The following is a 25,048-nucleotide window of genomic DNA, read 5'->3' on the forward strand; positions in this document are numbered from 1 at the left end:
CCAAAGGTGTTCGATGGAGTTGAGGTCAGGGCTTTGTGCAGGCCAGTCAAGTTCTTCCACATTGATCTCGACAAACCATTTCTGTATGGACCTCGCTTTGTGCATGGGGGTGTTGTCATGCTGAAACAGGAACGGGCATTCCCCAAACTGTTGCCACAAAATTGGTAGGGCAGAGTCATCTAGAATGCAATTTTACGCTGTAGCGTTAAGATTTCCCTTCACTGGAACTAAGTGGCCTAGCTGGAACTGTGAAAAACAGCCCCGGACCATTATTCCTCCTCCACCAAACGTTACAGTTGACACTATGCATTCGGGCAGGTAGCGTTCTCCTGTCATCCGCCAAACCCAGATTAGTCCGTTAGACTGCCAGATAGTAGAGCTTGATTAATCTCTCCAGAGAACACATTTCCCCTACTCTAGAATCCAATGGCGGCGTGTTTTACGCCACTCCAGCTGGCACTTGGCATTGCACATGGTGATCTTAGGCTTGTGTGCGACTGCTCGGGCATGGGAACCAATGAAGCTCCTGATGAACGGTTATTGTACTGATGTAGCGCCCAGAGACAGGTTGGAACTTGTCAGTGAGTGTTGCAACTGAGGACTGATTTTTTTTTATGCGCTTCAGCACTTGGCAGTCCTGTTTTTTTTTATCTTGTGAGGCCTACCACTGAGCGGTTGTTTCTCCTAGATGTTTCCACTTCACAATAACAGCACTTACTGTTGACCGGGGAAGCTCCAGCAGTGCAGAGATTTGATGAACTGACTTTTTGGAAAGGTGGCATCCTATGACAGTGCCATGTTGAAAGTCACAGAGCTCTTCAGTAAGGCCATTCTACTGCCAATGTTTGTCCACGGAGATTGCATGGCTGTGTGCTCAATTTTATACACCGGTCAAAATAGCCAAATACACTACTTTGAAGGGGTGTCCACATACTTTTGTATCTATATAGTGTATTTGGTAAAATATAGTATAATGCTTTTACTGTACAGTACAGTAACGTGTCCACGCAATACTACCAGGTAGCCACTAGAGGACGCATTTTGCATTGCGGTCAAAAGCTTTCATGCAGCATCCTTTGCAGAATAAATAAACAATGGTTTAACAGTATTTGTTCAACTAAATTGTATAAGCATATGGCTGATAATCTTAATGTTCAATGGTAGCTTACAAAAGTTGGAAAGCCAATTAAAATGCATGTAGATTTGCATGTAGGCAATTAAGTGTTGATTACTCATGCCAATTAAATGGCCTTTGCTTATTGTTAAACCGGGTATAATGCATGCTGAATGCTGGTCCCATACTGGTAGCCTACCTCAGCCGTGAAATATGTTTCAAATACATAAGGTCCAAGTGATTGCATAAGAAACAGTCTACAAGAACTTGACAAAACTGCCCCTTGACTAAAAATAGTATAAATGCATCAAAGAAGGCCCAGTAGGCTACAATCAATTAATTCGACGCGATGTCTACAGTAGAATAACTGACAACATGAGCAAATGTCATGTTTTCGATGGCATATAGCCTAAATATTGTATTGTTCACAGGATGGGCATCTCGGTCAATTTCTCCTCTTTTCTCCCCTCCAGACAACAACATACACCTTTTGAGTAGAGGCGCGTCAGTGACACAAGCGCGGTCCAATAATTTGTCTGTCTGGTTACGGACAGAGAGCGTGAGAGCTTGTCGGGGCCCAATCAGCGCTTTTGTATTGCCTGCCAGTGCCGGGGACTGACTGGTTGTGAGGATTTACTGCAGCGCCCCAGGATCCCAAAGCCAAACCCGAAGCCAGTGGAACCTGCGGGGTGAAGGCGAGTCAGGTGAGACCGAGGATTTTTCCGCGGCCTATCTGAAGTGAAGTTTAACTAAAAATCCCCGGATCATGGTTCTAGATGTGATAAGGCTCCAGACTTCAGTCCAACTGAAGTACTGGGACAATGTGAGATGAGTAGCGAAATAACGGTTACATAGTAGTTATATTGGGTTAATAGTTATGTGCTTTGCTGTTATTTTTAGTTCCAACATGTAGGTAATGAAAGAGGTCTGTCTAAAACAGCTGACACAAACGTTGATAATGTTTTAACGTTCCAAATTTGTTTCCATTGTAGCAATAAATGATACAGTGAGCGCGGATCATATTGATACATATAGAGCAGAATACGTTTATTGTTTAATCTCGAGTCCCTTGAGGTTAACCTAGATTGGTTGGGGAAAAAATGCGTCTTCGTGGTGTCGTTATGAACAAAATGTTAATCTGAAACCGATGGTTGTAATTTGATTGTTTAAATATATTTATCAACGTTGCTACGATCGAGTTTCTGAACATGGATATTTGTTGAGCGAACTGGAGACAAATGGCATGAAGTGTTGTGCATATGTCATACAATAAAATGAATTCAAAATGCATCAGCCATTTACGTAAGTGAAGACGTGTTCACCCTCTCAACTTGTTTCCTAGCCCTATGCAAATGGCCACCATGGTTGGCGATGACAAGTGCTGTTGAAGGAATCAGTGAATGCCTGTAGTGATACGTGGGGCAACCAGACGATCAGAGTTCTTATCAGTTGACTTTATTCAAATTTTGTTTAGCTGATGTCAACCTCTTTTTTTTTCTCTGAGTTTTATGAACATTTCAGTGGCAGGTATGTTTCAGTGACCGGCCAATTGATGTATTTTTGCATCAGAAATGTCACTTGTGAAAACCAATAGATAAGCAGATAATCTATTTGGTTTATGTAAGTGTTTTATTTATTAACATTTTGTAACTTCTGTATTCATTCCCACTCGGGTTAGACTTTGACTTCACCTCTTTGGTTTTTGTGACCAACACAGAGGGACAATGTTTCACTAGTCAGTGCCACTTTTTCCAGGAATCCAATGGTAAATCTTTTCCATCCTTGAGAACCACTTGTTCAACCTATCATGGCATTTACTCATGGAGGCCAAACAGAGACCTTAATCAGTTGCACTGATTTATACAAAGATAGAACGGACAGTAACAAACAGATAAAAAGCCAAAATCTTTGATTTATGCCAAATTTTCACTGTCATTTTCCTGATGATTTTTTTCCTGCAAGAACTTGTCTAGTTGACTTTTGCAGGTGAGATGAACGTTTGGAGATCCCTCTGCCATACATTTTATTTTTGGAATAGAAATGCAGTAAGGGGATGGACAGGTGGTTGTTGACCCTTCCGTGCTCTTCTGTCAATTCTAGTCTCCATTTGTATATCTCCTGGCTGCAAATTATACATCTCTTGGGCTGTTCATCTCCAGAAGTAAATTGGAATGAAGTGTGCAATTAAAGGAGCACAGCCTGGGTTGAACTGAAGTGGGACCCGAACTGGCAACTCTTTAGGGTTCATATACCTCACATCATCATCACAACACAAACCCTGACACGAGTGGTTGGCAGACGATGTGTTGGTTAATGTAGGTTAGAAGCCGTGTGGAGGGTTTGAAAGGCTTCTACAATACAAACTCCATAGAACTAATCTGAATTTCGCACACATCACGCGTTTGTACTCCCACCCACACACACGCACACATATTACCACCTGTCTCTCTCTCTCTCTCTCCCGTGTGATGTCACTAAAGGCTTCACATTAAGAGATCATTTCATATCCTGAGGTTATAGACCGGCTCAGACTGGGTAGCGCGTTAGGACAGTGCTTGGCACCACAGGAGAACAGAAAGGAGAGATAATGGGTGACTGTCCTGTTCTTAAAGGGACAGGGGGCCCAACTCTGTGACCCATGTTATAGGCTAGGCCTTATTGACCTAGATGGGATAGGCCTTATGTATGTGCAATTCCATGGCAATGCATTTGTTTATGTGAAATTCCATGGCAACAGAAAGATGCTGAGACTCACATGTTTCACTTTAAAATGTATTTCAAACATAAACCAATGATTGCAAAGCTTAACAAATGATACAACCATGCAGAAATACTACTTAAACAATTTCATTTACATTTACATTTAAGTCATTTAGCAGACGCTCTTATCCAGAGCGACTTACAAATTGGTGCATTCACCTTATGACATCCAGTAGAATAGTCACTTACAATAGTGCATCTAAATCTTAAAGGGGGGGGGGGGGGGGTGAGAAGAAATACTTATCCTATCCTAGGTATTCCTTAAAGAGGTGGGGTTTCAGGTGTCTCCGGAAGGTGGTGATTGACTCCGCTGTCCTGGCGTCGTGAGGGAGTTTGTTCCACCATTGGGGGGCCAGAGCAGCGAACAGTTTTGACTGGGCTGAGCGGGAACTGTACTTCCTCAGTGGTAGGGAGGCGAGCAGGCCAGAGGTGGATGAACGCAGTGCCCTTGTTTGGGTGTAGGGCCTGATCAGAGCCTGGAGGTACTGAGGTGCTGTTCCCCTCACAGCTCCGTAGGCAAGCACCATGGTCTTGTAGCAGATGCGAGCTTCAACTGGAAGCCAGTGGAGAGAGCGGAGGAGCGGGGTGACGTGAGAGAACTTGGGAAGGTTGAACACCAGACGGGCTGCGGCGTTCTGGATGAGTTGTAGGGGTTTAATGGCACAGGCAGGGAGCCCAGCCAACAGCGAGTTGCAGTAGTCCAGACGGGAGATGACAAGTGCCTGGATTAGGACCTGCGCCGCTTCCTGTGTGAGGCAGGGTCGTACTCTGCGGATGTTGTAGAGCATGAACCTACAGGAACGGGCCACCGCCTTGATGTTAGTTGAGAATGACAGGGTGTTGTCCAGGATCACGCCAAGGTTCTTAGCGCTCTGGGAGGAGGACACAATGGAGTTGTCAACCGTGATGGCGAGATCATGGAACGGGCAGTCCTTCCCGGGAGGAAGAGCAGCTCCGTCTTGCCGAGGTTCAGCTTGAGGTGGTGATCCGTCATCCACACTGATATGTCTGCCAGACATGCAGAGATGCGATTCGCCACCTGGTCATCAGAAGGGGGAAAGGAGAAGATTAATTGTGTGTCGTCTGCATAGCAATGATAGGAGAGACCATGTGAGGTTATGACAGAGCCAAGTGACTTGGTTTATAGCGAGAATAGGAGAGGGCCTAGAACAGAGCCCTGGGGGACACCAGTGGTGAGAGCGCGTGGTGAGGAGACAGATTCTCGCCACGCCACCTGGTAGGAGCGACCTGTCAGGTAGGACGCAATCCAAGCGTGGGCCGCGCCGGAGATGCCCAACTCGGAGAGGGTGGAGAGGAGGATCTGATGGTTCACAGTATCGAAGGCAGCCGATAGGTCTAGAAGGATGAGAGCAGAGGAGAGAGAGTTAGCTTTAGAAGTGCGGAGCGCCTCCGTGATACAGAGAAGAGCAGTCTCAGTTGAATGACTAGTCTTGAAACCTGACTGATTTGGATCAAGAAGGTCATTCAGAGAGAGATAGCGGGAGAGCTGGCCAAGGACGGCACGTTCAAGAGTTTTGGAGAGAAAAGAAAGAAGGGATACTGGTCTGTAGTTGTTGACATCGGAGGGATTGAGTGTAGGTTTTTTCAGAAGGGGTGCAACTCTCGCTCTCTTGAGGACGGAAGGGACGTAGCCAGCGGTCAGGGATGAGTTGATGAGCGAGGTGAGGTAGGGGAGAAGGTCTCCGGAAATGGTCTGGAGAAGAGAGGAGGGGATAGGGTCAAGCGGGCAGGTTGTTGGGCGGCCGGCCGTCACAAGACGGCAATTTCCACTGAAAATGTTACAAAAACACATGTACTTGAAGAACAGTGCAGATGCAAAGTTTGGTAACAGAATGGTTTGTGCTCTTTGTGCCATCATTCTGTTACCAAACTTTGCATCTGCACTGTTCTTCAACTAAATGTGTTTTTGTAACATTTTCTGTGAAAATTGTTAAAACTCTTCCTTGTGTATAGAACTTTTTTGGTTTGTTTAACAATCGTTAGTTTTTGTTAGGCATACATTTTAACCCAATGAGTCCCATCATCGCGTTTTGGAGTTCTAACCCCTTTAAACATCATGTGTTTGACCTAAAGACCGTCCGGCTCCCGAGTGGCGCAGCAGTCTAAGGCACTGCATCTCAGTGCAAGAGGCAAGTTCTCATTTACAACTGCGACCTGGCCAAGATAAAGCAAAGCAGTGGGACAAAAACAACAACACAGAGCTACACATAAACAAATGTACAGTCAATAACATAATAGAAAAATCTATGTTCAGTGTGTGCAAATGTAGAAGAGTAGGGAGGTAAGGCAATAAATAGGCCATAGAGGCAAAATAATGACAATTTAGCATTAACACTTGAGTGATAGATGTGCAGATGATTATGTGCAAGTAGAGATACTGGGGTGCAAAAGAGCAAGAAGGTAAGTAATAATATGGGGATGATGTAGTTGGGTGTGCTGTTTACAGGTTGGCTGTGTACAGGGACAGTGATCGGTAAGCTGCTCTGACAGCTTAAAGTTAGAGAGGGAGATAAAAGACTCCAGCTTCAGTGATTTTTGCAATTCGTTCCAGTCATTGGCAGCAGAGAACTGGAAGGAAAGGCAGTTGGTGTTGCTATGGTGACCAATGAGCTGAGATAAGGCGGGACTTTACCTAGCAAAGTCTTACAGATGACCTGGAGCCAGTGATTTTTGGCGACGAATATGTATTGAGGGCCAGCCTCCAAGAGCATAAAGGGCAGTATATGGGGCTTTGGTGATAAAACGGATGGCACTGTGATAGACTACATCCAGCTTGCTGAGTAGAGTGTTGGAGGATATTTTGTAAATGACATTGCCGAAGTCAAGGATCTGTAGGATAGTCAGTTTTACGAGGGTATGTTTGGCAGCATGAGTGAAGGAGGTTTTGTTGTGAAGTAGGAAGACAATTCTATATTTAATTTTGGATTGGAGATGCATAATGTGAGTCTGGAAGGAGAGTTTAGTCTAATCAGACACCTAGGTATTTGTAGTTGTCCACATATTCTAAGTCAGAACCGTCCAGAGTAGTGATGCTAGTCGGGCGGGCAGCAATCGGTTGAAGAGCATGCACTTAGTTTTACTAGCATGTAAAAGCAGTTGGAGTGTTGTATGGCGTTTAATCTCGTTTGGAGGTTTAACACAGTGTCCAAAGAAGGGCCAGATGTATACAGAATGGTGTCGTCTGCGTAGAGGTGGATCAGAGAATCACCAGCAGCAAGAGCGACATCATTGATATTATACAGAGAAAAGAATCGGCCCGAGAATTGAGCCCTGTTGCACCCCCATAGAGACTGCCCGAGGTCCGGACAACAGGCCCTCTGATTTGACACACTGAACTCTATCTGAGAAGTAGTTGGTGAACCAAGGCTATTGAGTTTGCCGATAAGAATGCGGTGATTGACAGAGTTGAAAGCCTTGGCCAGGTCAATGAAGACGGCTGCACAGTGCTGTCTTTTATCGATGGCGAATCCAGGCTGTATCACATCCGGACGGGATTGGGAGTCCTATAGGGCGGCGCACAATTGGCCCAGCGTTGTCCAGATTTGGCCGGGGTAAGCCGTCATTGTAAATAAGAATTTGTTCTCAACTGACTTGCCAAGTTAAATAAAGGTTAAATAAAAAAAATGAGTGTGTGATTAACAGGGGCTGAGCTAGAGTGGTGTTTGTGAGACAAGGGCGGATCCCGAAGGGGGCCGGGTCTTTTTATAAAAATGTCTTTAGATCTTTTACCAAAAACATGTGAATGGTTTGTGCTACAAACTACTATAAGCAATCTATGGAAAGCTGAGACCCTCACGGACACTTACACGTAACACGTTTTGCTCTATGACGCTCACAAGCTACACACGAGTCGTTAAAAAATAAGGGGTTCTTATAGATATAACATCATAGGAAATCCCAGGACATAGTATCTATTATGCTTTAATAAGCTCACATAGTTGCGGTCACAAACTCCATACAGTTGTCACTGACTAGCTGAATATTCATTTCGCAGTGAGCAAACAATTTCTGTACTTACAGAATTCATATAAATTCATTTTTACCAGGTTTTTGCTTTGGCTGGCCATTTTTTGTTGACATTTGTCAATAAAACTCATGAATGCAACTGTTTGTCAAATTGTTTTGTGTTTTACTTGTAGCCATGGTTGTCCTGCAAATTAAATGGTAGGTCTAAAACACCTAATTGTCTTTAAAAAAAGGGCTGAATATGCAGATAATTGAAAGTCAGATAAATGAAAAGCAGATCTTTGCTGGGGTCTTGGGACTGATAGGGTTCAAGTGAAAAATCTGAGTCTCAGCATCATTCTGTTACCCGTGGAATTGCCCGTTTTCATAATATGCATGTACATGTCTGTCCATCTTGGTCCATTTCAAAATCCTCTTAACAAAGCTTCTGTCTAGATCAATCATGGTTCATGTATAATTAGGTATGGACAAAGGTATGGATGTCTTTCTGGGGAAATTCAGCATCTCCACTGTACACAGAACACAGAACTCTGACATCTCTGCTCTCTCCTCCTCTTCTTCTTGCTCCCTTTGTCCCTTGCTCCCTCCTTTGCTTAGGCAACCGCAGAAATTAAATTGATTAGTGGTGCGGTCTATAAATAGACAGGCCATAGTTGCCATGGCAACCATGTGATAAGTGTTGTGTGATGAAGAGCTGGGCCTCCTAAGTGTTGTTGTAGTGTAGTGGGAGCAGGATGATGGGTGTGGGTGTCGGTGTGTAGGTTCGTTTGTCTGGATTACATGATCTGACACTACAGGTGTGTGTAAGATATGATATTACAGTGTAATGTTGAACTGTGTGTGTTTTGCATTTGAATTGTGCCAGATTCATTGTGTGAGTAAATAGATTCATCCAATTGAATAGATTCAGATTTTTTTATTTAATTTTTCTGACTTTTTTGTCAAGGTGACCAGCTACCCCTTGGTTTCCATGGACACTGTTTCCTAATCAGTCTCATGTTAGGAACCCTCTGTACCCTGGGGTTGACCGTGTGATGAAACCCTATTGGTTGTCGACAACAACCCCTGATGCCATCACCGCCATGTCCTCATATATTTTTCCCTTTCTTTTCAGTCAATACAGTTTATCAGGCTACAGTTATGAGATAAACTTAAGGCCCTGTTAAATATTTGTGTCCTGTCCTAATTTCTCTCCTCCCCCCATAAACACTGATCTTGAATGGAATTAGATATGATTGTGTTTGATTCCCTCCTAATGACCACAGTGACCCAGCATGAACCACCCGTGTTCTTTATGAATGGACCATTACATGTTATTATAGTAATAATGTGATTTATAATGATGATATGATTTTTAGATTAGCCTGATAATCATTTCTAGTGATTCAGTCTGACAATACATATTCATTTAAATTAAATACAACTTTATTTAACCCCTCGGGGGCAATTATGAAAGGCTAATCAGTTACAAGTATCACAACACAACTTGCTTGCTTGTTTTACTATTACACAAACCAAAGAATAAGGAAACAATATCACCTTAGCAGAGGACAGAAAAATGTCTATTTTTAAAGCTAATTTCCAGCTATTTTACAAATTTTTGCTGTAGAGCTGAGATCCTTTTTTTGCAGTTAATAGCTAATCTCCTACAATTGAATTAAATTATTTTTTAATGGCTAATGCTGTGTTCTTATGCTCAAATATTATAGCAAAATGAATTGCGGCCTGATAGTCTAGTATTTATTTAGTTGTATGTTCTCAAAGATTATAGGCTATTCTATAGGTCCATTATCTTTTCTACATACTTTCTATTTGATTTTAGTCATTTAAGTTGACACTGAAAGCGTTTTTCCATCCCGAAAATGTATTTCTAAATATGTGCAATGCACACATTTGTCTTATCACGCAACCCACTTGGACCCCTGCCGGACCCACAGTTTGGGACCCCTGCCGGACCCACAGTTTGGGAACCACTGCTGTAGGGTATTATGTTGGAACAAATGTTAAAACCAGATTTATTTAGGTGTTGGTGTTTTTTCAGAACTTAGCTCAGGGTTTTCCCACATTAAGTCAGGACTCATGGGTGGGTTCATGGCTGATTCCTTTCTTCCATTCGGTTGCACCTTGCTACCAATGTGTTGTCAAATGTGGGGTGATCATCAGCACTTCATTATTTACACACAACCTGTGCTCTCTCATTGACAGGTTAGGCGGTGGGTTGGTGGGTTTCTAACGCTGCTTCTGCACTGACTTCTGCTAGTACCAAGCAACAAGAAGGTTAAAGAAGTGAATCACATCTCTGTTTGTAATCTACATTCACCACGTACATGCACATAAATGAAAGCCCTTGGGACTATATTCCTAACAGTACGACATAAGCCCTTATTTGTCACTTCCCTTCCCCCCTCAGGGTCTTGCAAACACAACTATGCAGCATATGTTTACGATAAAAAAGTTGTATTTTCTCCCCAGTGTTTTTTGAGGGATGGATGGAGGGAAGTGGAGTCAGGACGGGGAGAGGGGAGGGAGGGGAGTGTTTATACGGGTGCTTTGTTGGCATCGCACAACTGTAGGAAAATGGAGGAGGGGTGGGGGTTGAGGAACGGGAACAAAGGAGCCTTATGTTGGCATGGTCTCTGAAATCCCTGTGTATGTGTGTGTGGGTGCGCCCGTGTCTTCTCGCAGGGCTGGGTATGGCTGAAGAATACTGTACATATCTTTATCTGTTACTGTGTCAGTCTTCTATTGTATACCTCTCTTTTTACAGCATATAGGCTACAGTGATTATAATATACTGTATCATAGCGGTCTTTGTCCATAACCCCTGTAGGATTGTCTTATTTTAATGCCAATATGATCATTGTAAAAAAGAGAAAGGACAGTAAAGACAGCTTTGTGTATATCCCTGTATTTCTTTTAATCAAGGGTGCTGGTCCCAGTAGAATGTATTTTTGACCAACCTCTACATCACTTCAACAGTAGCTTCACTTTGCAGGATAATGATTATGTAGCTTTGGGGAATGTTAGTGTGTATGTCTGACTGTCTGTCTGTGTCTGTCTGTGTGCTGTTTAAGTATGTGTGTGTGTCTGTGCTTATGCTGATCACCCCCTCTCGTTTACCATCCTTCCATCTTAGCACCCCCTTTTTCTTCCTCCTCTCTTCCTCTCGCGGTATGGAGGCGTCTGACTTGTGTTGTTTGGCAGCGTGCCCAGAGTGTGGTGTGTGTGTGCATGTGTGTGCGCATGTGTGTCGATGCGTGTTGGGGTTGGGCGCTGTAGGAGGAGACTGGTGAGAGAGGGAAAGAGATGGTGGTTTGTTGCAGCTGAGGGAAACAGTCATCACATTATATAAGGAGCAATAGGGACAGAGAAGGGGGGTGGGGGGCAAAAGGTGCTGGGTAAAGATGATCACATGTACACACACAGACACAAACACACACCACAATGCAATTCTGATTGGCTTGTTAGCCACGTTTGGTTTTACTCGCACTTTCTCACTTTTCTACCTGCTCTTGCTTTCTCTGTCTCTCTCTCTCCACAGTTTTCTACGTGGGTTACCACTTCCTTTTTCCTTTTGTAAATGAAGTGGTAACTTCCATGTCTCATGATGACTCTCTGGACCTGGAGAGAGAGAGAGTAGTAAACATACAATACATTTTTTTAAAGATTGCTACATTGAAAAACCATACCGTGTGTGTCCTTATAAATGGGTGTGTTAGTGTGTGTGTGTGTGTGTTAGTGTGTGTGTGTACACAAGAGTGCTACCATTTCTACATAGCAAGGCATTATGCTCTAATTATAACCAGTCCACCATCTAGTCCCTTGACAACCCCTCCCCCCACTCTTCCGGGCCAATCCTCATCACTCTCTGATTTCTTTAAGCGTATTATTGGTCTAAGTTGCAGGGCAAACTAACTCCCTGTGCACAACCTACATTGCCTGCCTGTGCATCCTCAACCAACCTTCCTATGACTCAAGTATGTCAAATACAATCGGATTTGTACACACACACACACACACACACACACACACACACACACACATACACACACACACGGTTAACCATTTCAGGGCCTGATAGAGGACACGACATATTAATTAAATGACTGTCTTTATGCGCATGTGTGTGCATGTTTAAGGCATCATATGTGCCCATGCATGTAATAGTACACACACAAACACACACAGGATACAGTATACATCCATATAGATACATAAAAGCCCTCAAGCATGTTCTATCTTAGGTACATATCATATTACATACCCCTTTAACTCAGACTGGAGAAGGAGGTCAGGAATGAAAAAGTGTGGGTGTGTGCTTTTTTCTGTATCTGCAGCTATGTTAAAGGGCAGCAAGCATTTCTCCCATTTTCTGTTGGCTTTGATGGAAATATTAACTTTTAGGATGGAGGTATGAATAATGATTATTGGAGTTGTAACACAGTTGTTACACATGCTTATTTGACTCTTAATTCAATAGGATAGCTGTGTGTGCTGCACTGTGTTAGCCTGCTGCTAGTCTATGGTTATGGGACAGGGGTAATGACAGCTAACTGTTAGCGTTGTCTGAGGTGGCAAAACAAACAATATGGTGGGAGAGCAGCCGACCTGTCCGCTATGCTTCACTGTGGCTGCTGCAACATTTTTCCATTGAAAATGAGCAACTTTTTATAAGCTGGGTAATTTTGATCAGTCGAAAGGGTCCCACAGGGATGCTGGCCCATGTTGACTCCAATGCTTCCCACAGTTGCGTCAAGTTGGCTGGATGTCCTTTGGGTGGTGGACCATTATAAACCCAGTTGCGTTGCAGTTCTTGACACACTCAAACCAGGGTGACTGGCACCTACTACCATAACCCATTCAAAGGTACTTAAAAATGTTGTATTGCCCATTCACCCTCTGAATGGCGCACACATACACCATCCATGTATCAAGACTTAAAAATCCTTCTTTAACCTGTTTCTTCCCCTTCATCTACACGGATTGAAGTGGATTTAACAGGTGACATCAGTAAGGGATCCGAGCTTTCACCTTGATTCACCTGGTCAGTCTGTCATTGAAAGAGCAGGTGATCCTAGTGTTTTGTACATTCAGTGTACATACTGTATTGAGTTTGTCATGTTAACTGACAGATATCCACGCGGGGGTGCATGCTAATCGTCATTAGCATGCTAACCGAAAACCCATGCTATGTTAATCGGACTAACAGGCTAATTCGCTAGCTAGCCATGTAGATTTTACCTTTAGTTTTTTGTTTGGATAAGTTTTTTTGTATGTTAAACTAGCTGAATAGCTTGAACGTTTGCAAAAAGTTTGCTAAATGTAGTTATCCTTATGTCTGCATTGCAACTGTTGACTTGACTGACAGTAGGTTGAGTTCTTTGTTGCTTGTTTGTTAGCTGACAAATTCCAGTACCAATGTGTCAGTCAACAGGCAACAAAAAGCTATAGGAGATGAGTAAATAAATGGGGAATTTTAGATTTTATGTTCATATGCTATTCATGGCCATATTGCTTATAATTGCTCCAGTGTCTCATACCCCACTCCATTGCCAGCAATATTGTTTCCAAAATTTGCTAGTGTATCATCAGATCAAGTATGCTCACTGTACGTACAAGTGAAGATATTTTCTTAGTAGAGTAGAGATTTTCATTGTTTGTGTTTGTTTGAGTTGCACATTTCAAGATATGTCATAATCATGTTGCTCTTTTGATCTCAGAAATTCTTTATTTTTACCTTAGGACAAATAATCATGGCTAATTTAGATGTTCCTACATACTCCTCTCCATCCCTTCATCCCTGTCTCTCTTTCTTTCTCATCCATCCAGTCCATTATGGAGCGACTGAATGAGGAGGCGGTGCGGCTGAGCCTGCTGAAGCGAGGCCTGGACTCCTCCTCGCCTGCAGGTGGCGCCACGAGCAGTGAGCGAGACGAGCTGCTCTCCAAACGCATCAAGATGGAGGGCCACCAAGCCATGGAGCGCCTCAAGATGCTGGCCTATCTGAAACGCAAGGACCTGGCCAGCCTGGAGGGGGGAGTGTTGGGAGGGGTCTCAGGAGGTGGGGCTCTAGGGGGTGAGGTCAAGGGTCATGGGTCTTCAGGGGGAGGGGCTTATGAGGAGAAGACCAATGGGAGCCTCCGTGGTCAAGTTGTGGGAGCCCATGGCATGGTGGGAAAGAGCGGGAAGGAGAACATGGGCGAGGAGCCGGTGGATTTCAGCGCCCGGAGAGGGTGAGTGGAGGAGAGAGAAGAGATGGGGAGTACAAGAGGATAGGAGGGAAAATAGAAATCTTTCTTACAATTAAAAATCAGTCAGAGTTGAAAGTGTGTGTGTTCCTCCACAGTGACGTTGACCGGGAGCGACACACACCCTCCCCTGATGTGATCGTTCTGTCAGACAATGAGGCGTCCAGTCCAAGAGGGCCCAGCCAAGGGGAAGAACGCCTGAGGGTAGCGAACCTGGAGATGTTTAAGGTGTGTGTGTTTGTGTGTGTTTCAGCACATATTATTGCAGTCTTGAAAAATTTAGAAGTATGTGCATATTGTATTTTTGTGTGTATGAGTATTCGAATAGTGCATAGTTGTATAGAGTTATTAATACATTAATTAATTAAAAAAACACATTGTGGACCACTCAGGTTGTTTTGAGACACTCTAGGAAAACAGTACAGATATTCATTTGGTATTATCTATAATACATTATATCCTCTATACATCATTGGCATCAGCTGTAACACATCATCTATACACAAAAACCAAGTGCAATAGATAAAATGACAAGTTTTATAGTTGTATATGTGTGTATGGAGAGGAATGGCAGAAGTGGGTGCAGTATGTGTGCTCATTTGTTTCTATGTGTGTGCTTCAGGGTAAGACAGGGGAGGAGAGGCAGAAGATGATCAGGGCTCTGAGAGAGGAGCTGAGGCTGGAGGAGGCCCGGCTGGTGCTGCTGAAGAAGCTGAGGCAGAGCCAAATGCAGAAGGAGAACCTGGTGCAGAAGGTCAGTCAGTCACCCACCCAACGCTGTCCCATCCATCCTCTATACTCATCTGCTTCAGTCAGTCATTTATACATTTATTCAGTCATCCACTTGCTCATCCCTCTGTCATCCACTGCTCACTCTGTCACACTACACTCTCTCAGCCACCGCACTCATCCCTCTCTCACTCTCTCAGCCACATCACTCGTCCCTCTCTCACTCTCTCAGCCACCACACTCATCCCTCTCTCAGCCACCACACTCATCCCTCTCTCAGCCACCACACTCATCCCTATCCCTCTCTCAGCCACCACACTCATCCCTCTCACTCTCTCAGCCACCACACTCATCCCCCTCACTCTCTCAGCCACCACACTCATCCCTCTCACTCTCTCAGCCACCACACTCATCCCTCTCACTCTCTCAGCCACCACACTCATCCCTCTCACTCTCTCAGCCACCGCACTCATCCCTCTCACTCTCTCAGCCACCTCACTCATCCCTTTCTCACTCTCTCAGCCACCTCACTCATCCCTCTCTCACTCTCTCAGCCACCGCACTCATCCCTCTCTCACTCACTCATCCACTGCACTTATCCTTTTCTCACTCACTTACTGCTTATGCATCAACACTTTACCCTCGGGGGAATTGGCCTATAGGGCCTACACATTAAAAGAAAATGAGAAGCATATGCATAACCATTGTAGCAATTGAAAGGGAACAATTTAGAGATACCCCGAATATAGGCTCCTTCTGTTCAGAATAACAACCCAGGGTATGATGCCATGTCATCCTCGTAACTGTACATTAAACATAGTGATCATTAATGCCAAAGTAACCCAATTGGCGCGAAGGATGGGGGCATCTTCTTGTTGCCCGCTTAGAATGACTGTCAGTTGATTCCCATGGCATGTGTTGCTGCCATGCTATGTTGTCGTCTTAGGTCTCTCTTTTTGTAGTGTTGTGGTGTCTCTTGTCGTGATGTGTGTTTTGTCCTATATTTTTATTTTATTTGAAATCTTTTGGTAGGCCGTCATTGTAAATAAGAATTTGTTCTTAACTGACTTGCCTAGTTAAATAAAGGTAAAATAAAAAATTAAATATACTGCTTTAAAACAGATACTGTAGCTCTGAAGTAATGTATATTATGTTACTATACCACTATCCAATTTATGGGCATATCAGTGGCCAAATCTGCTATTTTCACCCAATATACAGTATGGAGTGTAAAGGGCTTACCTATAAGTTGCTTTGGATAAAAGTGTCAGGTAAATAACCTTATTATGTTAGTATTATTCGATGTATCACCTCTACCCTCCGGCCCCATCAGGTCCCTGTGGTCCAGAACACAGCGTCTGCCCTCCAGAGCGGTGCCGTCCACGGGGCTCAGAGCATGAGCAAGATGTCTGGCCGCCCTGGCCACCACACCCCAGAGCCCCAGAACCATCGCACTGCACAGGTGGGCTACAGCATTGCACAGGTGGGCTACAGCACTGCACAGGTGGGCTACAGTACTGGTTCTCTTAGGGTTCCCTTTGTGCCTTGGGTCGGTCACAATGCAAGTTGGGCAGGCACAAGGAAGACATAGAGGTGGTTGGGGGATGGGATTTAACAATTATTTTTACATTTTGCATGAGAACCATCTCACAATAAAGCAGAGGTCTCCTGTTTCTTTAATAGCACAGTGACACCATCTCGTGGTATGAAGAGGCATTACCCTCTTAAATAAACTCTGGTGAATATGAGCAGGAAAAAGACATGACACTGAAAACCGGCAAACACCACCCATGTCTTACTTATGATCTTTTTCTCCTTCTCTTCCTCCTTCTCTTCCTCCTCTTTCCTCCCCCAGGGTCACTCAGTGATCAGGTCAGCCACCAACAGCTCCATGTCTCAGATGATGATGTCACAGAGCAGGGTGATAGCGCCCAATCCTGCCCAGCTGCAGGGCCAGAGGCTGGCACAGCAGAAGCAGGGTGGCATGCGCTCCTCGACTGGCAGCTCTAACAACGCCGTTAGCTACCAGCAGGTAAACCCCAACGTCATCCCTGTTATTGGTCAAAATCATCATAGAGCAGTGGAAAAAATGAAATAAGAGTATAGATTATTGTAGGGGATAAATGCACACTTTTTTGAGAGATAATTAGAAAATACAATTTTATTGATGAAATTGTATTTATTGGTTCTCTTAAACTAAAGGGATAGTTTACCCAAATTACAAAATCACATATTGGTTTCCTTCATCTGTAAGCAGTCTATGGACAGGGGACGTCCATAGAAAAATTGCTGGAAAAGTTTGAATACCACTGTCGGAGGTTCAAAATCAGTTGCTTCCACTCAGATGCCAGGTTTTGGGGGTTGTTATATAATTTTTAGCAGATAAATATAGCTGTCATGCCATCAGACTTAAAACCACTGTTCTGAATGACGTGTATGGTTCTCTATGTTTACTTGCAGTCTTCCACCCAGCAGGTGGCAGCTTCTCAGCGCTCTGGCTCCTCCTCCTCCTCGGCCATCTACATGAGCTTGACCCACATGCAGGCGGCCGGAGCCGCGGGAGGGGTCAGCGGGGTGTCGGGGGTGGGGGCGGTCAGCCCCTCAGCCACACACAGCCCAGGGGGGACATCGGTGGGCTCTTCCATGGTAGACACAGCCAGTAGCCAGGCGGCCGCCAAGCTAGCCCTGAGGAAGCAGTTGGAAAAAACACTGCTGGAGATCCCGCCTCCAAAGCCACCGGCACCACTCCTCCACTTCCTGCCGTCAGCGGCCAACAGCGAGTTTATCTATATGGTGGGCCTGGAGGAGGTTGTGCAGAGTGTCATTGACAGTCAGGGTGAGGGAAGGAACTGGAACCATTTTGCTGATGCCTAGCAGCCATTTGTCCTGCACACAACCATCAAACCAACAATGTTATCAGATTTTGGACAGACATTTGGAATCGGGCCCCTCTCCCCTCACTGAACTCTTGTGGCTCTCTCTTTTAGGTAAACTGCGTTTGCCCTCCTCCATGGAACCCTTTTCTTGTGCCCAGTGCAAGACGGACTTCACCCCTCACTGGAAGCAGGAGAAGGGTGGGCGCATACTCTGCGAGACCTGTATGTCATCCAATCAGAAGAAGGCACTGAAGGCCGAGCACACCAATAGGCTGAAGAACGCCTTCGTTAAGGCTCTACAGCAGGAGCAGGTCAGCATTCCATTGGATCCTTGTGCTCTGTTCAGGCAACCATTGTTTACAGGGAAAGTGTGTGTGTGTATGTGTGCGTGCGTGTGTGTGAATAACCATATTTTACTAAATGTGTCACAGGAGATTGAGCAGAGAATCCAGTTGCAAGCCGCTCTTGCCACCAGTTCAGCTCAAACTGTTCCAAGCGTCAGTAAGGCTGAGTCCATGAGCAGACATCACACACACAGACAGGTATGTCACTATCACCGCTGTTAGTAAGTGCTACCTGCTGCAACAGACACCCTGTCATCTAGCGTTGTTCAGCAAAGTTGATGAAAGGTCCAATTGTAACAGCTGCATAAAGGATACTTGATACATCTTTTTTTTCATTGATCAAATATTGACTGAATTATAGCTCATAAACTACATAAACCTCTGTCTTGTGCAATATTAAACACCCTATTTATGAGATTTGGTTGTACATTTTCGGGAGCGACTTGCTGAGTTTCTGTGTAAACACTTCAAATGAAATAAATCTGTACTTTTTAAAACTTTACAAATATGTACCACCCTCTTGTGCAATGATCACTTTCTCTTCTGTCTTTAATCCCTGTCTAAGGGTGGGCATTGAAGTAGATGTATATCAAAAACCACATGTGCCATTGTTGACATTTTGAACTGGACTGGCATGTCAGGGGTATAATGGCTGCAAAAAGAGGAATCCCGAGGTTTCACATTTCCACAACTGTCACCACACCCCCTTTAGTTGTTGAGGATGTCCCGTGCTGACAGATGGACTCTCTATCTGATGTGTGTGTGTGTCCTCCAGGCGCCTCAGCCCCAGGTGACCCAGTCACAGGCCTCCCTCCAACGGGGTATGTCTGGCTCGGCCCGGGGTGTTCTGTCCAACTTCGCCCAGGCTTCCCAGCTCTCAGTGGCCAGCAGCCTGCTGGGCATGACTGGAAAGCGTAGTGGACAGCTGAGCACTAGTGGGCACAGCCGGGCACAGCAGCAACAGCAGCAACAGCAGCAACAGCAGCAGCAGCAGCAGCAGCAGCATCACGACAACCGCCGCCAGCTCTACAGCATCCCTGGTGAGTAAACAGACCAGGGGTGAGCTGGGGATGGGACTGAGATCAGCCAAACAACTGTATAGACCAGGAGTTGGTCTGGGGATGAGACTGAGATCAGCCAAACAACTGTATTCACCAGGAATTGGTCTGGGGGTGGGACTGAGATCAGCCAAAAAACTGTATAGACCAGGAGTTGGTCTGGGGGTGGGACTGAGATCAGCCAAACAACTGTATAGACCAGGAGTTGGGCTGGGGATGGGACTGAGATCAGCCAAACAACTGTATAGACCAGGAGTTGGGCTGGGGATGGGACTGAGATCAGCCAAACAACTATGTTGGGCTGGGGTTGGGACAGAAATAAGCCATACGACTGTATAGACCAGGGGTTGGGCTGGGGCTGAGAGGCAGGCCTCTCTGACAGTCTCTCACTGCCTCCCTCCCTCTTCCTCCCTCTCCAGGGGTGAACATTGCCTACCTGAACCCAGGCAACGTGGTCGGCCACAAGGGGTCGAGCCTGGCTGACCGCCAGAGGGAATACCTGCTGGACATGATCCCGCCTCGCTCCATATCCCAGTCCATCAGCGGACAGAAATGAACCTCACCCCGCCCCGACGCAATACCACAGCCCTTCCCCACACCACACCCCAACCTCCATCGCATGCAGTGCCTGTTAGTGTGCCTACCAAACTAACCTGTATGAAGAACACAATCAACGAGTCAAAAGAGGCCACCAAACTCTGAAATGACTTTTCATTTGAACGTGATGCAAACCCCTTTTAATTCCTCTTGTTATTAATATCGTCATTAGTGCTATGGATGTTGTTACTACATTGCCGCTACCAGTTATGAGCGTGCCCATCTTTGTGGAGAACCCCTGTCTTTATATGCTTGTGGCAGTGTCCCGAGTGTGGGGTGTCTTTTGTTTTCGATTTATGCGCTTGTTTTTGAAGCAATATTTTGTCTCGCTTGAGCTTTCCTTACCGGACTCAAGTCTTTGTTATGTCGGGAATTACCAAGCTATCTTTTTGAGAACTGCACCACTCTCCAATCCCTGCTCTTAGTCTGATTTATGATTTCAACCATCACTCTGTTTTTCCACATTTGGTTGTGAATTGTTGGAGGAGGAATTGTACCAGCCCGGCCAAACCTTTGTTTTAAAAAGGTGATTGTGATGGTTTAACTTTGACCTGAATCTGTCAAGCCTTTGAGCTTGAGCTTTCTTCAAAGATTTGTGGGGAGAAAAGAGGATGTTTGAGACCCTGGAGTTGTCTGGAGCAATGCTCCTCTAACTGATTGTTGAAACAAGGATGGATACATATCCCACAAAGTGAGAGAGCCCAATGCACCATCTGGACTTGGATTGGATGCACCGCTGAAAAAATACTACTCCCATTGTACATGAAGGCATAGAAACTGAACCTATAGCAGAGTTGCCCTGTATCCTTTCACCTTTTCATTTGAGGCAGATGGGGGGTGGGGGGCTGTAGTTCAGAAGTTAGTATCCTAAAGCATATATAATTGATGGGGTATTGATTGGAGATATCATTTAGAGGGTTTTGATTGGCAGAGAGATCATGTGATCGTACCTAATTGGCTGAGAGATCAGGTGATAAGGTTGTTATTTAATTGGAGAGGATACAGGTATTGGATTTGGTGGGAGGGATCATCCTTAGACCGAAAATTGAAGGGGTTTCCAATAGGACCATGGTTTGTACTTATTTAGGAGTGGGAATGAGGGGGGAGGCACAGGTGTTGATCCCTCTCTCCCCTGTTTTCATCTCCTAGCTAATAGGATTTGCTATTGTTCACTCTACCCTGTCATTCAGAGTTCTGGATTCCGTTTAGATACTATTTGAACTTTCTTATGTCAACATTATCCCCATGGTGTCTGGGAGGCATTTGAAAACGGTCATGGAGAGTGGCTAGCTATTAGCTTTAAGCCTGCTCTAAGCTATTTAGATGTTTGGTGTCTTCTGAAGTGTTAGTGTATCTGAAAGGTACTTTGCACAGGAGACAATAAATAAATACAGAATGACAAATGCAACTTGAATATTTACATAAATCAAACAGTTATATAGGAGACATATACAGGATATACAGTAACAGTCAAAAGTTTGGGCACACCTACTCATTCAAGGGTTTTTCATAGTTGTTCTACATTGTAGAAAATAGTTAAGACATCAATACTATAAAATAACACATATGGAACCATGTAGTAACCAAAAAAGTGTTAAAGAAATCAAATTATATTTGAGATTCTTCAAAGTAGCCACCCTTTGTCTTGATAACAGCTTTGCACAATCTTGGCATTCTCTCAACCAGCTTCACCTGAAATTATTTTCCAACAGTCTCGAAGGAGTTCCCACATATGCTGAGCACTTGTTGGCTGCTTTTCCTTCAATCTGCAGTCCAACTCATCCCAAACCATCTCAATTGGGTTGAGGTCGGGTGATTGTGGAGACCAGGTCATCTGATGCAGCTCTCCATCACTCTCTTTCTTGGTCAAATAGCCCTTACACAGCCTGGAGGTGTGTTTTGGGTCATTGTCTGTTGAAAAACAAATGATAGTCCCACTAAGCGCAAACCAGATGGGATGGCGTATCGCTGCAGAATGCTGTAGCCATGCTGGTTAAGTGTGCCTTGAATTCTAAATAAATCACTGACAGTGTCACCAGCAAAGCACCATCACACCTCCTCTTCCATGCTTCATGGTGGGAACCAAACCACACATGCAGAGATCATCCGTTCACATACTCTGTGTCTCACAAAGACATGGCGGATGGAAACAAAAATCGCAAATTTGGACTCATCAGACCAGTCTCCTCTGAACAGTTGATGTTGAGATGTGTCTGTTACTTGAACTCTGTGAAGCATTTATTTGGGTTGCAATTTCTGAGGCTAGTAACTAATGTACTTATCCTCTGCAGCAGAGGTAACTCTGGGTTTTCCTTTCCTGTGGTGGTCCTCATGAGAGCCAGTTTCATCATAGTGCTTGATGGTTTTTGCGACTGCACTTGAAGAAACTTTAAAGTTCTTGAAATGTTCTGGATTGACTGACTATCCCGTCTTAAAGTAATGATAGACTGTCGTGTCTCTTTAATTATTTGAGCTGTTCTTGCCATAATATGGACTTAGCCCTATTTGGTAAAATATCATCTTCTGTATACCACCCCTACCTTGTCACAATACAACTGATTAGCTCAAACGCATTAAGAAGGAAAGAAATTCCACAAATTAACAAGGCACACCTGTTAATTGAAATGCATTCCAGGTGACTACCTCATGAATCTGTTTGAGAGAATGCCAAGAGTGTCCAAAGCTATCATTAAGGCAAAGGGTGGCTACTTTGAAGAATCTCAAGTATAAAATATATTTTGATTTGTTTAACACTGGTTACTACATGATTTCATAGGTTTTATGTCTTCACTATTATTCTATAATGTAGAAAATAGTAAAAATAAAGAAAAGCCCTTGAATGAGTAGGTATGTCCAAACGTTTGACTGGTACTGTACATAAGCACTTAGGTACAGAGAGTAAGGATATTGTTTTTTGTCCACCAGGAATCCAGGATGAATTGATAGATTATTATTGAATTGATTATTGTTCCATCTCATGATAATTGTGGCTCTATTTCAGCAATGCCTGATGTTTAATTATTTCAGGATCAAATTTGGAAGTAACTAATACTGGTGCATCCATTTTAAAGCAGCAGGAAATATGAATTCTAATTGAATGTATTTCTTGCAAGCAGGAGTTGCCTGGTTATTGCCTCTTATACCCTGCAGTTTAAAATGTAAAATAAACATATTGCCAGAGAGCAGTGGCTTACTCCTTGCCCTTTTTGATAAACTTCAAAAGCAGGTGCAATATTTTGAGACACAGGGAAGATAAAGTTAATTTGAGTATTTGTGCTGAATGTTACTATTTTATCCATTTATTATCCCAACTACAGTTAGGTAGCCTTACTCCCATATACAGTAATATAAGCACTATTTCTGTTGCACCCAGATGGAACAGATGTTGTACTGGCCGTGTTCAGTAAGCACCAAACTGAAGCAAATATTTTAAACAGAGGTAGTACTACCTGCACTTGTCCTATAGGGGATTTCATTTATGTTGTCCGTTTGTTTGAAAACCTTTCCTATTGTTTGTGTCTAATGAACACGACCCAGGGTTTGCCGTAGTCCATTAACACAGAACACTCCACAGCTAGATCACTATTTGGGATGAACAATAGTGTCAATAGTGACACTCACTGTTTTTGATAGTTTTCTTTGTCTTATTTTGTTGTATGTATGCGTTATAGACTTCATCATCAATCTTTCTCGCTTTCTCAAACTATGCCAGATGCACCATTTCAAAATGTTTGTTTTAAAGAAACTAGAGAAAAACAGGAAAAATATCATTTTCAAATGTAATTTTTGTAAAGTTTCAAACATTTTAAAAAACTACATTTTGCTGATCTGTCTTTCGATTTAATTTCTGTCAATTTTTTACAAAAAAATGGGGAAAAGGAAAAATCAAGAAATATAATTAACTAAAGAAATTGAAATTGTCAGGTAATATTATCTCAAACGGCTGTAGTTATAATAATGATCTATTTATTGTACATAAGTGTTCCTCCTTTGTGGAATAAGACACATTGAATTCAAGTTGGGTATACATTGTATAGAAAAACTAACAAAAAGCCATGGATATTGTGAAGCTTGTCATTTTGTTTATTGATCATTCCTGTGCCACAAATGTGCAAAAATGTGTGGGGTTTTTCTATTTACTATCAAAAGCATTCTCTTTCTATATCTTGTTTTCTAGTACTTAGAGGCAGTAGGATCATCTTTTATGGAGAGTTGTTTGATCTATCCCAGGACCACTTTGTCTATACATTGTATGAAGTGCTCTGCTGTTACTACATGCTTTACTTTCTGCAGCATTGATGTTCAGTTAGCGATTAGTTAATATTATTATCATTATCCTTGTAAAAATTATTGTAAGGCTTGGCGTAGATCAGACAACTGGAATGGGACATTTCATTATCTTTTTTTTTTCTCCTAGTATATATTTTCCAGGGAAAGGCAGTGCATGGTCCACATATAAGTAAGAAAGAGACTCATGAGATGAACAACCCGCTGTGTGTTTAAAATACAGTCCTAATGGATAAGCTATGTGCTAACCTAGCCATGGTCATGAAGCGAGTCTTCAAATACACGTTTTAAAAGATGAAGGAGTACTAGATGTTGTGTCAAACAGAACTTGGAATACTCTCAACAACACAACGCAATACTGTCACAATATGACTCCAATGGCTTGCATCATATTCTGTCAATAAAGTTTAAGCGATGTTTTCAACTATTTGATGTGGTCAAATGATGATATGTGGACCTTTTTATGTAATGGAAACATAAAACATCTGAAAGAATACACGCATAGATATTTCAATAAATAAGTGGAATAAAGTGTTTTTTTGTGCTGTGGTCGGGTGTGACACAGACACACCTCCCCTTGCCTGTGTGTCAGGGCCATTATGGTTCTGACTAAAAGGAGTATAGCTATGACCAGAAGAGACTTTCGTAGCAGGTTAGGAAAATGATTGTGGCAGGTTAGGAGACTTAAGTTAAGGTTAGGAAAAGGGTTAGGGTTTTTGCTCTCCTAACCTGCTATTAAAATGTCACTACGGGTCATAGCTGTGCTCCTTCTAGTCACATCCCGTCATTATGGTCGACATGATCTACATCACTTGTCTGTAAACAAGAATTATACAATTCTTAAAAATAAATGTAAAAGAAAACCCAAATTATATCATAAAACTCTCCAGGACAGGCTGCTATATATTCCATCCACCTCTCAACCTAAAGAGAAATTGCATCAAAGATCTCTCCTTATAACAATGTTTTCAGCCCCTTCAGTGACTCCAGAACACCTGAGTATTTCCTCTGGAAATGTTATTGTGTGGACATTGAAGTAAGGATCCTT

The 25,048-nt window shown here is 43.5% G+C and overlaps 1 protein-coding gene across 5 annotated transcripts; it reads left to right on the forward strand.

Annotated features, from left to right (window-relative positions):
- Positions 1-1,324: 1,324 nt before the first annotated feature.
- Positions 1,325-24,427, forward strand: LOC118367652 (transcriptional repressor p66-beta-like). Of its 5 annotated transcripts, none has more exons than XM_035751248.2 (11): positions 1,325-1,818; positions 13,691-14,094; positions 14,208-14,337; positions 14,732-14,863; positions 16,172-16,321; positions 16,694-16,870; positions 17,299-17,674; positions 17,826-18,025; positions 18,146-18,256; positions 18,834-19,098; positions 19,536-24,427. In XM_035751248.2, exons 2-11 carry the CDS (start codon positions 13,697-13,699, stop codon positions 19,670-19,672), a joined length of 2,076 nt encoding a protein of 691 aa, XP_035607141.1. In that variant the 5' UTR covers positions 1,325-1,818; positions 13,691-13,696; the 3' UTR covers positions 19,673-24,427. The 5 variants fall into 5 exon arrangements, with proteins under 5 accessions (XP_035607141.1, XP_052350398.1, XP_035607142.1 ...); XM_052494438.1 differs by having other exon boundaries at positions 17,314-17,674; XM_035751249.2 differs by having other exon boundaries at positions 16,172-16,300.
- The last annotated feature ends 621 nt before the right edge of the window (positions 24,428-25,048 follow it).

This window comes from Oncorhynchus keta, chromosome 34 (genome assembly GCF_023373465.1).
Source record: "Oncorhynchus keta strain PuntledgeMale-10-30-2019 chromosome 34, Oket_V2, whole genome shotgun sequence".
NCBI lineage: Eukaryota > Metazoa > Chordata > Actinopteri > Salmoniformes > Salmonidae > Oncorhynchus > Oncorhynchus keta.

Coding starts and splice junctions, on each gene's coding strand:
- LOC118367652 (XM_035751248.2), top strand. CDS start 13,697: ATGGAGCGACTGAATGAGGAGGCGGTGCGGCTGAGCCTGCTGAAGCGA. Junction 17,675..17,825: donor GAGTGTCATTGACAGTCAGG/GTGAGGGAAGGA, acceptor TCTCTCTTTTAG/GTAAACTGCGTTTGCCCTCC. Junction 18,257..18,833: donor GACATCACACACACAGACAG/GTATGTCACTAT, acceptor TGTGTCCTCCAG/GCGCCTCAGCCCCAGGTGAC.